The 21,305-nt window shown below is 40.1% G+C and overlaps 1 protein-coding gene across 11 annotated transcripts in view; it reads right to left on the reverse strand.

The window, feature by feature from the left end:
• Window positions 1–21,305, reverse strand: part of LOC121856398 (band 7 protein AGAP004871-like) — an 84,119-nt gene that overhangs the window by 47,238 nt on the left and 15,576 nt on the right. For 5 of the 11 annotated variants that reach the window (XM_042351966.1, XM_042351964.1, XM_042351960.1 and 2 more), the window contains exon 3: window positions 16,616–16,771. In XM_042351966.1, the coding sequence (XP_042207900.1) occupies window positions 16,616–16,771 (156 nt within the window). Of the gene's footprint in view, window positions 1–6,392; window positions 6,491–9,524; window positions 9,623–13,437; window positions 13,536–16,615; window positions 16,772–21,305 lie in introns of all 11 variants that reach the window. The other 6 variants (XM_042351962.1, XM_042351971.1, XM_042351968.1 and 3 more) reach the window with 3 other exon arrangements.

A 21,305-nucleotide genomic window follows, 5' to 3' on the forward strand; every position in this document is an offset into this window, starting at 1 on the left:
CTCGGTATTATCTCGTTGTGGAAATAAACAGTTTTATGGATTAAGACGCGGGAAAGTCTTATTAAAAGGACGATTGGGATAAGTCATTACAATCATTTCAGCTGTATTAATTACCTGAAACCCCCTAATCGTTTTAGTTAAGTCAAGTCATCCTCAGCTGCTACCAGTCATGAGAAATACCCCAGTCTTCCCCAAACCCAAGCCATTACAATTATACTAACCATTCCAATCTTAAATAATAATAATAATAATAATAATAATAATAACAGCAATAAAATCATAATAAACAATAAAATACAAGCAATAAATTAAAAAAAAGTATTTAAACTTTCCTAAAAAAATACAAATAAAATTTACAAAATACAAAAAAAATATATACTATGAGTTTCGTTTAAACATTATAAAACTTCAGTCTTTTATTTTTAGTGAGATAAAAACTTGGTGAGTCAGAAACTTAATAAACGAGGTGGATAGAAGAGAATGGATGATAATTTGTTTTTATTCATTCTTCCAGTCTTTATTTACAAATTTCTCCAGTGTTGTGAGGTTATGACACATCAAGACTCGTGGGAGGTTATGACACATCAAGACTCGTGTGAAGTTATGACACATCAAGACTCGTGTGAGGTTATGACACATCAAGACTCGTGGGAGGTTATGACACATCAAGACTCGTGTGAGGTTATAACACATCAAGACTCGTGTGAGGTTATGACAGGTAGAGTCTTGTTCATACCGTAAACAATCACACCTGTTAGTGATCGTAAATCACCTGAAGTCTAGCCTTAAAAAATTAACCAATCACGTGGGATTTTCTTCCTCTTAAAAAAAAAAAACGTGAAAAAAAAAATATTCCATAAGTTGAAAATTTTAACTTAGAATATTTTACTCTATGACGTCACCAAGATGTTTATCGTTAGAAAGACGAAAAAAAATAATTAAAAAGTAAATTTCTATTAAAATAAATTATAATATATTCTGATACGTCATTATACCGATTTTAAAACAGTACGATTTTCAATGATATAAAACCAGGCATTACATAGTGAAAATTTCTGAAATAAATAAAAAAAAATAGTCAAAAATACTGATATAGTTCCCCCTTAAATATAGAATAAAAAAAAAAAACAATATACGATCGTTGGCACCAGTAAGTGAACCTGATTACAAAGGTGTGGCATTAAACACCTTTACAAGTTGTGCATCTCGATAGAAAGTGCCAATAGAAACTAGTTAATAGAAAGCTAGCAATAGATATTTCCAGTATAGTGCTGTGCTTAAAAGGATGATTCAATAAAAATAAATAAATAAATCTTACAGTTCGACGAGTGATAAGGGGTGAGGACTTGTGATCAGGCGTGTTAACTGAAGTGCTCTTAATGCATAGGAATTTTCTTTTATAATTTACCTGTAGGTTTGTTGCAGCATTTGTAGAATTTTTTATATATTTTTTTTTAATCAATCGTATACATTATAATCTGAAACAAGTGTTGAGAAGGTAATGGGATTCATGGTTAGCTTACAAGAGTGGACTGACACACATACACAGTCTCTCATACGTTCACTCGCGATATTAAGACTCCAAAATGGTCCAAAAAATATATACATACAGTCTATATACATATAATTTCAGCCCCACATCGAATTATACATAGACTGTCGTTCATACACTCATACAGAAGCACGCATCACAGAACAATAGTTTCATCTGAAGATCTCTATATTAAAAATCTACAGCACTAGGACACCTATAAGCAGATCTACAGGCATTCTACTACTGGCCAAGCGATTATTTGCTGAAAAATGTTACAAAAGAAAAATAAATGATATATCAGTCCATAGGATCAGATTAATTAGGTAAACAGTGAAGCGTCATGCCTCCTTTTCTATAAACAATAAGACAAACAAAACAAGACTCAACCCCTCAAAAATTGGTTCAGGGGGAACTTACAAGACTATAACTATATTAAAACTATTGTTAGTCTGTATAGATAACAAGCACAAAAGCCGACTACTATAGCGAAGACGATCCTCAAGAAACGGCAAGAAAAATAGCCGATAAAAAAAAAATTAAAAATAGATTAAAAAAAAACCAAGAGGAGAAAAAATCTCTTAAGGCAGAAAAGCTGAGAGAAAAAAAAAAACTCCAATGGAAAAATAAAAGTTGGAATAATTAGGCAGTAAAACTTTGTAGCGGACTTGATAGAGAATATCAATCTTTTGTCTCATTAACTTTGTATTAATAATAATAATAAAAGCCTGACCAAGACTTTTGTTAACCTGAGAGCGACACATTAAAGGTACCAGATTATGTCAGTGTTGGCTGGTTGTTCAATCGTAAATAGAAAAAAAAGGGGGAAGGGGGTTTGGGGTGGGGGGGTGGGGGGGGCAATGAAGTAGAAGCCTTGATGGGAGGGGTTAGGGAGGGGGGGTGGAGGGGTGTTTATTTACCTGAGGCTAAGGTAGGCTGGCAGGTGTATTCAGAGCTGCTCTTAATTGCATCAACCCTTTATTATTATTATTATTATCATTATTTATTGTTGTGTTCTGGTCTGTAAATATTAATCATTATTATTTTTTTTATTTCTCTTGTGGTCTGGTATGTAAATTCAGCTCGAAATTTACGTCTGTTTTATTTACTAATTATTTTTCTATTGATTTTTTTATGTTTTTGTCTGTAAATTTAATATTCAGTGAAGTTTTTATTATTATTATTTATATTAATTTGGTTTGTAAATAAAAATCCAATACTTTTGTTTCAATTAGATTTGTATACTCTTATTTCTGTTGTGGTTTGGGTTTTATATAGTTATCATTAAATAAGTCTTTTATTAATTTGTTTAACATTTCTGTGTTTGGGTTAGATAATTTAAGACCAATACGTTTAAGATTGAATTGTTAAATTTTGTAGTGTTGTTAGTTTTATAAAAGTAACAAAAAGTGACTAATTTCTGTACGTATATATAATAACAAAAGGTCAATGTATATGTCTAGTTCAATAATCTTCCCATCAGACAAAAAAAAATAAAGTAAAAAACACCAAACATAATTCTGTCTGGCTATGGAATTTTAAAGCGAATATGAGCCTTTGGGATAACAAAAGTTCAATTCTTAAAACTCACAAAATTTAACAGAAGCTCAACACTCCAATTATTTAGTCTCATCTCCTTGGCTCACTTCCGCAATAGGTGTTCTGGTTGAGTGTATCAATGGACTCATGTTAACACTAATAATTACAACTACTCTCTATGGTGAGTGCAAAGGGAAGAGGTAAAGTGCTTGGGACTGGCCACTCTAATAAGCTTTTTTATACAACATAGAAAACGTGATGTATGTACAGCAGAGGGAAAACGCGATGTATTTACACACAGAAAATGTATTGCGTGTCGTATAGAAAACGCGATGTATGTATTATATAGAAAACGGAATGTAGTATAGAAAACGTGATGCATTTACTATATAGAAAACGTAATGCAAGTGCTGTATAGAAAACGTGGTGCATTTACTATATAGAAAACGTAATGTATGTAGTATAGAAAACGTGATGTATGTATTATATAGAAAACGGGATCTATGTACTATAAGGAAAACATGATGTATTTGTGTCGTATAGAAAACGTAATGCATGAGTCGTACAGAAAACGCGATATATGTACATTAAAGAAAACGTGATATACCACATAGAAAATGGAACATCGCCGACTTGATAATCCACGCAGGGAGAAATATCATACACACATACAAAGACTTTTCGTTCTAAACCACATTGATAACTATATGAATTCAGTATACATATGCATACAATATACATAAATACAATGTATGTATTATTTATATATATATACATAAATGAGATGATGGTTATCTGGTATGAGAATAGGTTTAAGCAGAGAACCAGAACACATTATGCTGTGGAAACCCATTAAGAGAACAGCTCTATGTCTTACCAGCTGACCTGAGCCTCAACAAGGAACACAGCACTTAATTTTTACACAACAAACAAACATCACACTTATATAAGATCCATTAAGTGTTGTGGTCATCTTAACACTAACTTAAAGATGATTTAATTACCTGTAGCAAAAACATCAATGCTTTATATTTTTCTTGTTGTATAATAATGATATAGTAATACATGTGAACTGTATACATGATAATTGTATACATGTATGGGTTTATGTATGAAGATATTAGTTGATTTTGACTAGTAATTTGTATTTCATTAATGTTTTGTGCTACTAAGGTGATTTTTGGGGGGAAATATTTCATTACAAATTTTTTTTTTTAAATATAGTGCGAAAAAAAATAATATTAATTCATAACTATATATTCATGCTGGCAGTGCAATGGTGTTCTCAAAAAACTAAGGTATAAACAAAAATAAAATAAAATATATATTTCCAACATGCATCGAAATAAAAGCCAAAAAAGAATATAGTCGCGTAGAAATTTTTTGGTAACTTTGAAATTTTGGGGGATATGTCAAATTTTTATAGCATGGCATTCTCATTTATCAATTTTTTAGTATTTTTATTTATTTTTTCTCTATATCGTTCTTATCAATTGTATATATTTGTTTTTGATCAATGATAACTACGATCAATCTCACCGAGCGAAAGTTTATGAAAAAATTATGTAAATGTGACTTTACTGGACACATGCTTCCTTAAAGAACCTCAGAAAATATAACTTTGTAATCATAGCTTTAGTAAGATCGAGTCACTGCTAGGTAGGGGAGAAGGGGGGTGGGGTGAGGGAGGGATATCAATCATGCCATGGGAGAGGGAGGGAGAGGGAAGGGAGAGGGAAGAGAATGAATAATAATAAACACGCTTTCCTCACGCCATTTGAACACGTCTTTTACCTCATTCTTGTTGTACGTTAAGACTAGTACTAAGACATCCATGTACTGTATATACACTACACAAGGGGGCTATGCTATCGACTACTTATTTAGGCACAAGAGACCCAAGTGGAGGAGCGGGCCATCCCAGTTATTGTGAACGGAAAAAAATAGGGTTCAAAGCTTTCAAAATTGGTTGCTTATTTACAAAGGTGCAAAAGATGATGAGAGGGGGAGGGAGGAGGGGGGTCGAGGAGTCCAACTCATAGACTGAAGGAAATACCACAGGATTTTTTTTTTTTTTTTTTTGCTAAGTCCACTGCCGTAAGACTTTGACACCAGTACGGGCAGTCAGAGTGTCTTGTGATTTTCTCCAATTAAGACGCTGTTTCGCCTGCTTTCTTCTGCCCGTACTGTTGCTTGTTTTATGATAGTGTGACAGCGGGTAGTTAAGTGTTATTTCCTCCTTAATGACCCTTAGAGTTGACTGAACGCAAAAAAAAAATGGCAGTCGGAACCAAAACAAAAAAAATAAGAATCTTTCCCAATCGATGTTAGTGTGGGTGTAGTAATGTGAGAAAGTCGTGTTTATATCACAACATGAAGCACCATTGCAAGATTGATGTTAATTACTTCAAAAAGCACTCTATGTGTTACTGAACTGGCACACTGAATTAATTAAGCTGACATATTAACATCTACATCACAAAAAATACTAAAAAAAAGTTTATATATATATATTTTGGCACTATTCCCAGGTCAACATTGAAGCTATGTTATGTTATGAATGGGATTGCCCGAATGGCCAATTGAATCTCAGAGGCCTGTTGAGATGCGTTCTGATTGGCCGTAGAATATGTCGTGTCTTCTAGATCGTCAGGTTAAGTGGGCGCTGGTCTGGGTGAGACTGAGGGTGTTATAGTGTCTGAGACTGTAGACTGTTTAGACTGTTTACAGGGAGAATGTCTGGCATGTCTTGTCTAGAAAATAAATAAAAGAAACAGACAGTTCACCCAGACACAGACTGGTTACTGACAGTCTAGAGGACACCAGTTACTACTACCTCTCGAACCAGTCTAAAAGTGAGGTGAATTTTGTTTCATATGCCGTGTGGTGTCCATTACTGGTGACTGTGTACTGACCTCCTGACAGTCAGACATACCAATGGTGTGAACTGGCCGAGCTATCAGCCTACCTGTGTACATCTACTCCACGTGCAAGAGAACGCACCTCAGCGTACAGTAGTCTCAGGACTAGTTAGATCAAATAGTCGTCAGCTGGACTTTAAGACTTATATGTGGTATAGATAAGGTTTATTTTTGCCTCCTAATATCTGGCTTGGAAAAAAAAAAATAAATAATGACCACCACAAACAATTTAGCTCTTAACATGTGGTATAAATAAGGGTCACATTAGCTCATCATCTCAGAGGTTATATATAAAATCAACAAATAACTGAAATAAACCCAATGGCTACCACAAGGCTTAGGTCTGGCAACATTTGGGGTCACTGCCAGATAATTGGCGTTGTTCTGGTAGTGGTTTATACCTGAAGTCTTCCACATTGTTCTTAGCCGCTATGGGATCGGACACTCGATAGTATACCACCGCCTCCACAGAAATGGTCACAGAATCTCTGGTTAGTATCTGCGGGTGAGCGATAGTCATTGAACAAACAAAGTCTAAAGAACACAAGTGGCAATATGTGTCGATAGCTAAAGGGAAACATTGATACTATATGGGAAAAAACTAAAGGGATGAAAAGTGTGCAGGTGTGACTATATTTGACAGGTGTGGGTATATATGACAAGTGTGGGTATATATGACAGGTGTGGGTATATATGACAAGTGTGGGTATATATGACAGGTGTGGGTATATATGACAGGTGTGGGTATATATGACAGGTGTGGGTATATTTGACAAGTGTGGCTATATATGACAAGTGTGGCTATATATATGACAGGTTTGACTATCTATGACTATAGGTGTACTATATAACTGGATCTGTGCTGTATTATATATGACTGGGGGGGTGAACTAAACTGTATAACTCCAGGTGTACTATACTGTATATAAATATATATGACTGCAGGTGTATCTATAAATATATATATGACTGCAAGATAAAAAGGTCACTTATTTCATCCCGTATTAGGTTATTTCTCTTTAAAATCGAACGGTTCAGAATTCTCAACACAGCAAAATCAAAGCAATTCGATTTGATGAGAAACTTCAACAATAAAACAACTAAAATTGGAACAAAATCAACAACACAACTAGCATGACTTGTCAGTAAATGAGAATGCATAAAGAATAGGACCCTGAAGTGGAAGGAGATCTGAACCAATATATAAAGGATCAGGATTCCAAATAGTTGTTTATCTGGCCCCACGCGATGCTCATTTGTTTATCATTGTCATCAAAACACAAAACATACGCGGCGTCTATAACATGAAAGCTTTGAGACCTATTTTTTTTTCTTTCATTAATTCTCTACTTTTTCTTTGCTTGTTTGTTTAATAGACATGCAGTAAACTCACACCATCTTGAAATAAAATCCACTAGCTTGGGTCTCCTAAATTTAACACCACATTAAAACCAAAAAAACACAAAACACAATAAAAAAAACAGTTGTCTATATTAATAACAGCAAAGTAACCCCCAATTTGTCGTCTCTTGCTATATCAATAATAAAAAGCTTAATTTGATTTTTTTTTTTTCGTTACTTTTTGCAAACTTTTCAAGCTGATTAGACGGTGCAGGTTAGCAAGCGTGTCCCAAGCTGAGTAACACGTGCGTATGGTGCAATATAAATTATGACAAAAAAAAAGGGATGAATAATAATTAATACAAAAGTAATACAAAAATTAATTGGTATTGTAATTGATAAAAAAATATGTTTAATTTAATTTGACAAAAAAGCGTGTCGTTAGCGTGTTTGAAGAAATTAGGATGTATTTTCGTGGCAACTATATATTTACAAAATTATTTACACATCTAAGATTTACAAAAAAAATAGGTATTTTTACAATGACAACTTTTTACAGATGATATTTTTTCAATTTTTTTTTACAGTGATTTATCCCGCTAAAGCCTTTGTATTGTAGAATAAATAAACTAGAGTGTTGTAAACAAAAAAACGTAAATTCGAAAGATAAACAATATTTACATCATATTTACAAATAACTTAAAAAAAAAACGAGGAAAAAAATAATTAAAAATAAACATTTTATATATATCATGCATTAAATAAACATGACTTTCCATGAACAAAATTAACCTAACCAATTTAAGAGTTAAGATCGACAGAAGTTAATTTGGGTTAATTTTGTAAACATAAGATTCTGATATTAGTTATACCTATGTTAATTAATCTAATAAGTTAGGAGTTTGTTGAGGCTGACCCGACGGTGATAAGCTTTTGGCAACCCTGAGAGAGAGAGAGAGAGAGAGAGAGAGAGAGAAATTGACAGAAAGAGAGAGAGAGAGAGTCGCAAAAATAAAAACTCTCACTAATTCTATACTCTACCTTCAATGTATGTATGTATGTATGTATGTATGTATGTATGTATGTATGTATGTAAGATTCGTCCTATACTGTGGTGTGTGGACAGGTTGCCATAATAAAGGGGTGGAGTTGCCATAAAACTGTAGGAGTTGTTATGTTACACTAGTGGTATGGTATAAGTGTGAGGTTGCCATAAAAATCCTGGGTTGCCATAAAAAGTTTGGGGTTGCCATAAATATTCTGTGTAGCTGACATTTTAATTTGTGGAGAGAGCTTAAATGTGGGGTTGCCATAAAAACTGTAAGGATGGTCGAAAGTGTGGGGGGTAACATGGAAAGCTGTGTGGTTGCCATAATAAAAAACTGTGGGGACGGCAAAGTGTGGGGGGGGGGGGGTTGACATGAAAAGCTGTGGGGTTGCCATAAAAAACTGCTAGGTTGGTATAACTAAAGTAGGGATGATATAATAAGAAGGGTTGCCAAAGTAGAATTTCGGGTTTGACATAACAAAATTCTGTGTTGCTATAAGACTCAAAACACGTAGTTGCCATGAGACTGAACTGGGTTGCCAAGAAAATTAATAAGGTTTAAAGTTGCCCACGACTATGAAACTGTCGATTTGCCATGATACAAGTCAGGTTACCATAGAAAAAAAAAGAAGAAAATTGCCACAAGAACACGGGCGAGGTTCTGATTGGATATTACCACCAGTCATTACGTTGAGTCGCATCGAATACGCATTTTGTTTTAAGGGAATTGATTTATATAAGAAATCTAAAGGGGATGAGAGAGACAGCACCTCAAACCATCTCCCACCTCTTAAAAAAATAATCCCCTCGGTGGAAAAACAAAAGCAAAAACAAACATATATTGAGCAAAGTGCAAAGGAATTAAAGATCTAAAATGACCTTGGGAAAAAACAAATGCCTTTTTTTTATATATATATGGAATTCTCTTTTGTTTTATATAAATCTATTAAGGTAACATTAACATAACCAAAAAACAAACATAAATTAAATGTTTATAGGAGTTATGTATAATAAATATATATATATGTATATATATATAAGAGAGATTTATATAAGTTACTGCGATAAAAATGTCCAATATTATGAGCGATATCAGCAAAGGGTCAAAGCACCACTATCAAAGGAGTGGGTCGGCTTAGAACACCTGTAATCCTCAACGTTGGTCTCGGCCGCTGTAGCATCCCGTACACGCAGGTAGATCACCGCCTCCACGGACACAGGTACAGAGTCCAGCGACAGGATCTTGGTGAAGGAGGGCGGTACACTGTTATATAACTTCAACTACAACTTAACCAAATTCCCGTTTTTTTTTTTTTAATTTTTAAGGGGTGACTATAAAAAATTTTAAGAGGAATTTTGATATATAAACTTTATCCAATTGTCGTTTTTTTTTTCTTCTTTAAGGGCCAACTATATTAATTGTGGGATTTAGAATTATATTATTTTGACTTTAACAAATTTCCGTTTTCATTTTAAAGGGAAACTATATCTTGATTTGGCTGAGAATTACTGATGGTATTATTTTAACGTGACCAAATTTCCGTTTTCTTTAAGGAACAACTACGTCATTTATGGAGGTAAAATTAATGATATAACCTCAACTAAAATTCCCGTTTTCTTTAAGGGGGGGGACTACAAACCTCTTTTGGGGGGGTATGATAGAATTTAGTTACATGACTTAAGCTATAACCAGATCTCCATTTTCTTTAAGGGGGAACTACATTATTTTTGTGAGGATGGGGTTGAATTTAAGGTTGAAATTGACTAGAGGCAAAATTTTAAGCAAATCACAATAGGCCTATATATTTACATTTTCATCAAGAGGAGTCGCTAATTTTTGTTCATATAATTCATGTAAATAACTTAACCTTAAATATGTTAATTATAAAATCGCTTAAGGGAGTTGATTTGATTTAAAGGAGATAATTTTTTTTTATTTTAAGGAATTTTTTTAACTTAAAGGGACGGGGGAGGTAGTCTTGATTTAAGGGGGGTAGATATTTAGTTCTCTTATGTAGTCAACAAAATTATTATTCCTCCCTTTACCGGGTTTATTTTTTTTAAGGGCGAGTCAGTCATCTAAAGTATTAACCAACTCCTAAACCTTCTCCCTAATTCGTTTCTTTCTTAATGGATCCACAATCATGTCCCTGAAGGTGGGTTCTGGTGTCTGAGGGAGAGTGGGACAATAATTACACGTCAACCATTTCAACTTATATTCGATTTCTGCTGACGGGGTCTTGGTGACTTTGTATTTGTGTTTGTTTGTGCTGATTGGATTCGGCTTTAAGTGAGCTCCTAGATAAAAGCAACCTAACCTGATTGGTTGGTGATAAGGGAGGTAGGGGGGGGGCTTTAGTAAGACGGTCTGTTCTGATTGGTTGACGATAAGGGAGGTGGGAGGGGTTTTAGTAATAGGATCTGTTCTGATTGGTTAACGATAAGGGAGGTGGGAGGGGGTTTTAGTAATAGGATCTATTCTGATTGGTTGATAAGGGAGGTGGGAGGGGTTTTAGCAAAACGCTCTATTCTGATTGGCTGGGCAAGTGGGGAGAGGGCAATTGGATCTAATCTCTGAATAAACTAATATATACAAGTTACTGCTGGACCGGAATTCAAAGTCGAGGATTTACACCCAATCTCACTTAACTGATTGGAAACAGCGAGAAAAGTGTAGGTACTGTCTTTTAAGTCCACATGTTCCCCCGTCTTAATGTTTAACCTGTTATAATGAAAGGATTTGACAGGTATTTTCTGGATAGGACAAAATTACAGTGACACAGATACAAAGACGGAGTCTAGTCCACGCCCCCTTATCCCAAAGGCCCCGCCTCCTTAGGTATTATTGGTTGGGAACTAAGTAGTCTACGCCCCCTATCTCAAAGGTTCCACTTTCTTCGCTATCATTGGTTGACAAGAAGTACTCCACGCCCCCTTATCTCAAAGGCCCCGCCTCCTTAGGTATTATTGGTTGAAACATAAGTAGTCCACGCCCCTTGATGTTACTGTATAGATATGATACTGAAGAGCTGTAGAGCAAATCCTCACTCCTCAAGTACTAACTTCAAATTCCTTGACTATGAATGGCTGACAGGGGATGTACTCAAGGCCTAGTACAAGCCTCGAGTACTGGCTAATCTCTGCCTTTCATAACTCGTATCAGCTGATCATGAGGGACAAGGGAGGGAGGGTGTAACTCACACCGAGGCAGACCACACAGTCGGCTGGTGATCCTGACAAGAACATTAATTTGGGATAACGGAAATCTGGTCCCATTAAAATAAGCAAACTGCTGCTGATGTGACAAGCGGCTCTAACGTCTCCTTTACGTGGCACTCACACAACTGGACTCAATATCAACAGATTCGGTCTCAAGAAAAAAGCAGAAAACTGTGCTGGGTCAGACCAACTATGTTGAGTCAGACCAAACAGAAGGCTCCTAAACATTCACAAAACAACTAAAGTTTATGTTTTATATTCTCTTTGTGTATTAAACCAAATAACTCTAAGACTGTCAACTAGTTAATGCAGATATTTAGTGTGCAGAGGTTTCCCGCAGCATGCTCAGTGGATTCTGTTTTATCTAAACCAAAATAATAGTAAAAAAAAAGTTCTGGTAGTGATGTCATCGTTTTCTGCTGTTTGGTGGTGATGGTTGGCAGGTGCCGCTGTAAGGTGACATAAATTACTCCGGCCCAGACCCAACACCCCCCTCCCCCCATAATAAATATAAAGTACATTAACCAACCGCTTCCTATGCCAAGGTTTTCAGGGTATAATAATTTACTTATCATCACAAGGCCTTATACTATATAACCGTTCGTATGTTAAGGTGGAGAGGAGGGACAGAGGGAACGGAACATAGGACAGATGTGGTGTTGAGAAACGGAAACAACAATAAAATTAAAGAATAGACGCGGAACGAAGGAATGAAACAACGGTGCTGAGCGTGAGAGACGGACGGACACCGGAGGCATGCAGAGAGACCGGCCAGGCCCACTGTCAGGAGGAACCCTTAGTTTTTTTCTTATTAAGGGGGGGTGTGTCTGGGGGTGGGCATAGGGGGAGGGGGTTACTGTTTCTCTCTCTTAAGCTGGGAGGAAACGTTGGCTGTAAATAATGTACCGCGGGAAACATCTTTCTTGTGAGTGTTCGTGATTCCTTTAGAGTTTATGGTCACACGGAAAGCCATTTGTATGGTCAAAAAAGAGAGTTGACGAGTGTATATCGGTACAGTATTCCAGGCAACAGTCCCTGTGAGTCCCACGCTGCCAGCTGGTGACGGTGGTGGTGGGGACGAAGGTCTTCCACACACACTCAAGTCTACAGATGACAACGTCGCCACAGATAGATTGAGAAGAATGAACGAGTTAAGGCAGTTTAAGAGCACCGGGGAGGTGTAGCCTCTTCCGACATGGTTCAGGTGTATCATGGATCAGAGCCACGCCAGGTGAGGGACACATCGCTGAGGCTCAACTCAGGAAAATCTATTGAATAGGACTTTATAACTAAAGGTTTATAGGGGGGGGGAGGGAGGGGGTGTCGCCGGGAGTGGGCGAGGCCGGGGGTACAGGAGTTGTATCTTCGTGTGGATTAACGTCTTCATGGAATCGTCTATGGGTCAGCTCACCAGGTCACGGCAGGTCACAACACATGACCTGGGCGTGTGTCATGAGCGAGTGTGAGTCTTCTCGCCACAGATGGAAGGAAACACAGGGCCAGAGAAGCAGAACCTGGGAGGACCTCGTCGAAGTGACAGCCACAAGGGTAAGGAAACTTCTCGTGAGCAAACGAGAGTTGTCAGTATTTGTCCTTTCTACTTTATCCTTATACAAGACCATCTTGTCTTGGGCACTTCGCGAGGTCCAGGTTGAGGGGTTCAGAGTAGCTACTAACTAGCCAGCAAGCTTTTATACCATAGCCTAATAGAGCACACCCGCTTGGATGGCTGGTGGGTCGGAGGTTGAACCCAGCCGCTGTGGTAGGTGTTAAAATAAGGAGCATCTAAGGAAACAAAGAATTAAAAAAAGTGGTTCGGCGGCAGGTCGGGGCAGCACCTGTAGTCATCTACGTTGGTCTCAGCATTGGTGGGGTTGCACACTCTCAAGTAGATGACCGCTTCCACGGACACCGGCACAGAGTCCAGCGACAGGATCTTGGGGTGTTAGATGCTTGTTAGAGGTTGAGACATAAACAACGCCTCCTAACACCAGCGTAGAGGAGGAGGTGGTAGAAGAAGGCCACTGAGAGAGCCACCTTCAATCTTGTAATCATTATAGGATGAGAGGAGTACGTCTAGGTGCTACAGATACACATAATAACACAAGAGATGGCGCCACATACCCCCACGTTGGAGGCGAGGTTAAGCACTCACACATGACAACTCCAGATCAAGAGGTCGATAACCTCCCGGACGCAGAAAGTTATACAGGTTACATAGGTTATAGAAGGAAAAAAAATAGTACACAATCTATAATCTAAGTGAAAAATAGAAATATTCCTAAAAGTGGTAAAAATAATACTTAGTGAACAACTGCAGTAGAGGAGAACGGCCATTAAACACTCCTTGGGCCTTAGTTCTCTCTACTACTGTAGTTAAACCTCGAATGGAAAAATCACAGAAGAAAAAAAAAATCCCTGTAAAAACACACACCAAAAAAAAAATCCAAATAATCATAGAAAAAAGAGTTAAAAATCCTAATTAAATCTACTTGAAAATCTATTATAAAAAAAAATCTCATTTGGTCTCCAGTCTGACAAACGTACAAATGTGAAAAAAAAAATATCGAGGTATCTGACAGCACACATTTTCTCGATAGGAAATTAACATGTGTATTAAACCTTTGTTATAGAGGTGAAATTTCAAGTCATATGGAGTACCTTTTCTTTCACCACAAAAAAAAAATATATAAATTAAACAAAAAACACAACTAAAATATTATACACCCCTAAAACAACATCTACAGCACCCGTTTTGTTACAGTCTATTCTACAGTTTGTTTTTAATGGTTGGTTATGCTCTTATGTTCACACATTTAGTAACTGGTGGTGGACAAAATGAAGAGAATAACTTGCTCAACGTAAACACAGGGGAGATATGGTATTGAGGAACGGAAGAAAGAACAGTGAACAAACGCGGGAACGAAAGAACGGTGCTGAGCGTGTGAGTTACGACCACGAGCATGCACACGTTCCTACCGGGTCGACGTTCTCGGCGATAGGGGGCACAAAACGTTCCTCCTCTCCCCTTCCTCTGGGCCTCACCCCTTCCTGCCCCGCCATTACTAGTGACATCTTCTGTTAAATAGTATCTTGAAATTTGGTGAGATTTTGAGTCAATTGTTTGTTATTTTGAGTTCGGTGGCGTGAGGGGGCGAGGGGAGATAGTGCCCCTTCCTCGAGATGGCGACCCGGTATAGTTAGTCTCCTTGATGGGTCAGTTAACGACTGGTCAATCCACCCTACACTGGATGTGACATTAACACAGTTGATAATGGTGACGTCAGATTGATGATCTTACGGCTGTCGGCCACTAATGGCATAAGACATACACCAACAGAGGCAACATGGCTAACAGAAACACCCGTTTTAAGACCAAGTCGAAGCTAGAGTTCACGACACGGATTCAGACACGGCGCTTAATTTAGCCTCAGAAGGGCTTCCTCCTCCTCTTCCACCTTCCTCCTCTTCCACTTCTCTCTGGCTACCTTAAGTGCCGTTCCGGAATCTGGGTTTGAGTTCTGAGTGTCTTCTGTCCTACCTGAAATACATCTAAACTGGTCTTTTTTTTTATGTGTAGACTCGTTTCTTGCTTTCTTCGACTGGTCCCGGGGAAGGAATGAGCTGTAGTAGCTAGCATGCGAGCCATCACAAAGGCGCTCTTTTAATTCCAATAATCTTAGCTTATCAATAATGGCTAATTGTGTTCTTGATATGCAAGAATAGTTGAAGTGATAAATAAATAAATACGTTTTAATAATAACAATAATAAGCATACACTGACGAGTCTTGCATTTCATAAACTAGTGACAGTTGCTGAAAATCACGATAACACTTATTGCTAGAATAAGTGAATTATCCCTGGAGCGAGGGGTGACTCACCTACCCTGGCAACACTGGCTTGTGAGCCCCAGCACACCGCAACTAATCAACATCTCCATATATAAAAAAAATATAATTTGCATCATCAATTTTAAGGATAAAAAAAAGTGAATAATTGGCCTGGCAGATGGCTGGCATTGTGGGCAAAGGAACACTACTCAGCGAAGAGGAGTGGGCCAAGGCGGTCCCCCACAGGAACTGGCACCTGTAGTCGTCAACGTTGGTTTCAGCATTGATGGCACTGCACACTCGCATGTAGATGACAGCGTCTACAGTTACTGAGACCGAATCCAGAGACAGGAGCTTTAAGGGGGGAGAGTTAACATGGGGGAGGGGGTCAGTACGGAGAGCTAAGGGGGGGGGTGAGGAGGGGGGGCGAGGTAGGCTAGCTGGGCATCCCGGTGTGTGAGAGCTAAGAAGAGGAGGAGGGTGGGAGGGAAGGGGGAAGAGACGAGAAACATGGACGAAGTGGGAGGGGAGGGAAGGCTTCTTGAAGAATGAAGTTGTTAGCCTACCAACTACCATAAGATACTCGTAAGGTCTGATCTGAAGATTTTTTAATAACAACAACATGAGCGACTTGAAGGATGGGTGGGAGGAGCAGCTGAAGGGCCTCTTAACACCCTCGAGTGTTACTTTACACCTCATACTCCAAGTCGCTGATGAACTGATAAGAGAAATAACTGACAGCCAGAGAGCTATCATGAAGGACTATCAGAATAAAATTTAATCGCAAGGATCTGCATCTTTCCTTAACTAACATCGTAAGTGATCGGTCATACTCACTAACGAGTCGCCAAGACAAAAAAATAAATCCTGAAAGACGATTTATTTTTCTTTCCCCTTTAAATAAAAATACAAAGTCACACACCAAAATTTACTGCAACAGCTTCGACCAACAACTGAAAATGGTAAATATTATTAATGTGTTCTGCTTGAGGTCTTCAGTGCATGTTCTCCCTCAATAACTCGGGGCTGAGAACACCTGTAATAATAAGAGGTTGTGAACACATAACAACACGGCTGAAATAAAAACACAACCCTCGATTATGTTTATGTCATTAAATTCGGCACAAGATTACTTAAATAAACATAAAACTCTTCTTAAAAACATGCTGAGGTGGATCATCTTACCTCCTGGGGCGGCACGTCGAAGGAAACGGTTCGCAGATCGACCTTCCTGTAGGAGTCGATGCAGGGGACGATGAAGAAGATCCCGGGACCTTTGGCGCCGCCCTTTAGCAGTCGACCGAGGCGGAAGATAACCGCTCGTTCGTACTCCTGAACCACCTACAGGAGAAAAGACGGGAGATGATGAAGAGAGGGAGGACGTGTGTGGACGTGTGTGTACGTGTATGTACGTGTGTGTCTGTCGCAGCCCCTGGAGGAGTAATATCAGGCAGTGGTCTCATGCAACCTAAAACCTGCCCACCAGGCTACTTCACCCAGCTGATGTAATACTCAAAGTAATATCAACCTCATGCAAAGGGTCACATCTCACCCTCAACACAGTACTTCTCGTATCGGGGTACTGGCGGCTAGTGATTGGTGCTCGCCTGATGTGACGTCATTCGGTATATGTCTTATTATTGGTTATGCTGAGTTTAAGGGCTAGTTATATTGGATAGGTAGAAAAAGATTAGGTTAGGTTAGGTAATGTTAGGTCAGGGTTAGGTCAGGGAAATTAAGGTTAAGCTTAGGTCAGGTCAGGTTAGATATTATCAAGCCAAAATAAAAAAAATTAAGCTTAGGCTGGATCATAGAAGCTTAAATCACTGTCCATGAAAAGGAACACAAGCTGACGTCATAGTAGGCAAGGACCAATCAACGGACGCCACACCCGGAAACACGTGGATTCTACCTCATTTCCCCACCCGTTCATGACACGATCTTAATTAATTAAAAAAAATACAAAGGTTGACATTACCTTAATTATTACAACACCTGGGCTATAATGACATCATATTTACACCTATGATGATGATATAATGATATAATGATACTTTTTTATGTATAATGAAGAGGAGAGAATTGAAATTGAGGCAATGCTGTATTATAATGACCAAAATAATCAAGTCACTCCAAAAGAACCAAAAATGGGAGGTGAATATGGCGGTCTAATGGTATATATAATCCGTATCTCTCATCTTTAAATGGCTCATGCTGGCTGTTGGAGTCCTATTATTTGTGGTAGAAAACGGACCAATCAATACATGGGGAGGTCATTTTCCTGAGTTGTGATTGGCTGATGGATTGACACCACAACTTTCTACCCAGATACCAGATTGTTGTTTGGGGTTTTGTATCCGTTAATTAGGTTGCAGGTACAGGTAATTAATACAGGTACAGGTAAATAATACAGGTACAGAGAGGTACAGTACCTGCCATATTACCACCTGTACCGCGTATGAGATTATATGTATGTTTATGTATACTCGTATGTATACAATCTCACAAGGTAGAGAGTGTAGACTTGTATGTATGTATGTATGTATGTATGTATGTATGTATGTATGTATGAATGTATGTATGTATGTATATCTTTCATAAGTCTATAAATGTGGTTCCTCGTTGAATATACATCACCTAACCTAACCAAACCTAACCAAACCTCAGGGGCACAGAGGCAGACCAGACCATGACCCCTCCCTCACCACACCTCACCCTCCCTCCCCCCCTCACACACACACACGTCCCACTCTTACTTATTTTGACCCCTAATTCTCTCTGTCATTAGGGTCAAAATCTTGCTATAAACCACAACACTATTTTCTCAGCAGGGAACGAAATCGTGTGTTAAAATTATATCGTAAGTTTAGACCAAAATTAACATCGTAAAGAATAAACATTAATAAAAGGCTTTGATAATATAGTTTTTTGTTAATGTTTATGGTGATATATTATTGTTAGTATTTTAGTTAATAATAATAATAACAACAAATGAATTATTATTATTATTATTATTTCTACAACAACAACAACAACTACCACCACCATCACCACCATCACCATCACCATCACCACCACCACCACCACCATCATCACCACCACACCATCATCATCACCATCACCACCACCACCATCACCACCACCATCACCACCATCACCACCACCACCACCATCACCACACCACCACCATTACCACTTCACCACCATCACCATCACCACAATCACCACCATCACCACCCACCAATTATCAAACACACAATACCCAGAGCCCTCTCGTTAAGGGTGGTCGTGTGAACCAGCCTTCGGGGTTAACAACGTAACACTAATGACCCTTACTGAGATAATTACGTCAACACACCTGATGAAAATATTATTACCTTGGGATTTAATGTGTAAGAAACATGATAATACTGATAATAATTCTCCACTTCTCTCCCTTCCACCACTTCCTCCCTCCCTCCCTTCCACCACTTCCCCTCCCTCCCTCCCTCCCCTCCCTTCCCCCCCTTCCTCCCTCCCTCCTCCCTTCCACCACTTCCTCCCCCTCCCTCCCTTCCACCACTTCCCTCCCTCCCCTCCCCTTCCACCACTTCTCCTCTCCCCTTCCACCACCTTCCTCCCCCTCCCTCCCTTCCACCACTTCCCTCCCCCCTCCCTCTTCCACCACTTCTCCTCCCCCTCCCTCCCCCTTCCACACCACTCTCTCCTCCCTCCCTTCCACCACCACTTCCTCCTTCCCTTCCACCACCATCCTTCCCCTCTCTTTCACCACTCTCCCTCTCCATTCCACTCCCTCCCTCTTTTCACCACCTCCCCACACTCTCCCCCTCTTCCACTCACCACCACCTCCCACTCCCTCCCTCCCTCCCTCTCCTCTTCCTTCCACCACCTCCCCACTCCCCTCCCTCCCTTCCTCTCCCTTCCACCACCTCCCCACTCCCTCCCTCTCCTCTCTCCACCACCTCCCACCCCTCCCTCCTCTCCTCTTCCACACCTCCCCACTCCCTCCCTCCCTCCCCTCCCTCCTCTCCACCACCTCCCCACTCCCTCCCTCCCTCCCTCTCCCTCTTCCACCACCTCCCCCACTCCCCTCCCTCCTCCCTCCCTCTCCTTCCACCACCTCCCACCTCCCTCCCTCCCTCTCCCTTCCACCACCTCCCCTCCCTCCTCCCTCCCTCTCCTCTTCCACCACCTCCCACTCCCTCCCTCCCCCTCCCTCACCACCACCTCCCACCCCCTCCTCCCCTCCCCACCACCACCTCCCCACTCCCTCCCTCCCCACTCCCCACCACCACCTCCCCACTCCCTCCCTCCCCCTCCCTTCCTTCCACCACCTCCCACCCTCCTCCCTCTCCTCTTTCCACCACCTCCCACTCCCTCCCTCCCTCCTCTTTCTCCCCACCACCTCCCCCTCCCTCCCCCTCCCTCTCCTCTTCCACCACCTCCCCCCCCTCCTCCCTCCCTCTCCCTCTTCCACCACCTCCCCCTCCCTCCCTCCCCCCCCCCCCCCCCCCCCCCCCTCCCCTTCCCCCCCCCCCTCCCCACCCCCTCCCTCTCCTCTTCCACCCACCTCCCACTCCCTCCCTCCCTCTCTCCCTCTTCCACCACCTCCCACTCCCTCCTCCTCCTCCACCTCCTCCCCCACCACCACCTCCCATTCCCTCCCTCCCCTCCCCACCACCACCTCCCATTCCCTCCCTCCCCTCCCCACCACCACCTCCCATTCTCCCTCCCACTCCCACCACCTCCCATCCTCCCTCCTCCTCTTCCCCTGAACCTCACACTGGCCACAATTAAGGGACAACATATCTACTCTGTAGACAAACCCCGAGGCTGCCACTCTCAAGGGTGTACAGTTTATACCACTGAGGCTGAGAGAAGAGAGAGGGGGGAGAGAGAGAGAGAGAGAAGATTTAGTGTATGTTGTATGTATGTATGTATGTATGTATGTATGTATGTATGTATGTAGTGTATGTATAATTTCTTATTCTATTTAAAACCAAATCATCTAGTCAAAAGAAAGACACCAGACAGACAGACAGAAAGACACACAGACAGACAGACACACAGACAAAACAAGATTGCTATTCTCTGGAACTATGAGACGGGGGGTTAATAACAGGGAGCCTACCTGTAATGTATTAAACACGGGAGATGTATAATGTAATCAATATTTAACTCCACCTGTGACTCTGTAATCTATTTTGACTCAGATTATTGTATTGTACTGCTGTATATTGTATATTTTATCGCAAAACTGTAATCATGGCTAAATAACTGAATCAACTACGCTATTCTTGGATAATGGAACACTCAACTACGATATTCTTGGACAATGGAACACTCAACCACGCTATTCTTGGATAATGGAACACTCAACCACGCTATTCTTGGACAATGGAACACTCAACCACGCTATTCCTGGATAATGGAACACTCAACCACGCTATTCTTGGACAATGGAACACTCAACCACGCTATTCTTGGTTAATGGAACACTCAACTACGCTATTCTTGGATAATGGAACACAACACGCTATTCTTGATAATGGAACACCAACTACGCTATTCCGATAATGGAACACTCAACCACGCTATTCTTGGATAATGGAACACTCAACCACGCTATTCTTGGATAATGGAACACTTAACTACGCTATTCTGATAATGGAACACTCAACCACGCTATTCTTGGATAATGGAACAGCCAACCACATCAACTACGCGGGATAATGGAACACTCAACTACCAAGGGGTGGTTGAGGGGGCAGGGGAATCCATGGTTCAACTTAATAGCGTCATTCATCTGTACACAGGCGGCCAGTACCAGGGGGTGTCTCCCTTAGCCAATGACAGGAAGGGGAAGACGCAGTGA

Source organism: Homarus americanus, unplaced genomic scaffold, assembly GCF_018991925.1.
Source record: "Homarus americanus isolate GMGI-L3 unplaced genomic scaffold, GMGI_Hamer_2.0 scaffold48220, whole genome shotgun sequence".
Lineage (NCBI taxonomy): Eukaryota > Metazoa > Arthropoda > Malacostraca > Decapoda > Nephropidae > Homarus > Homarus americanus.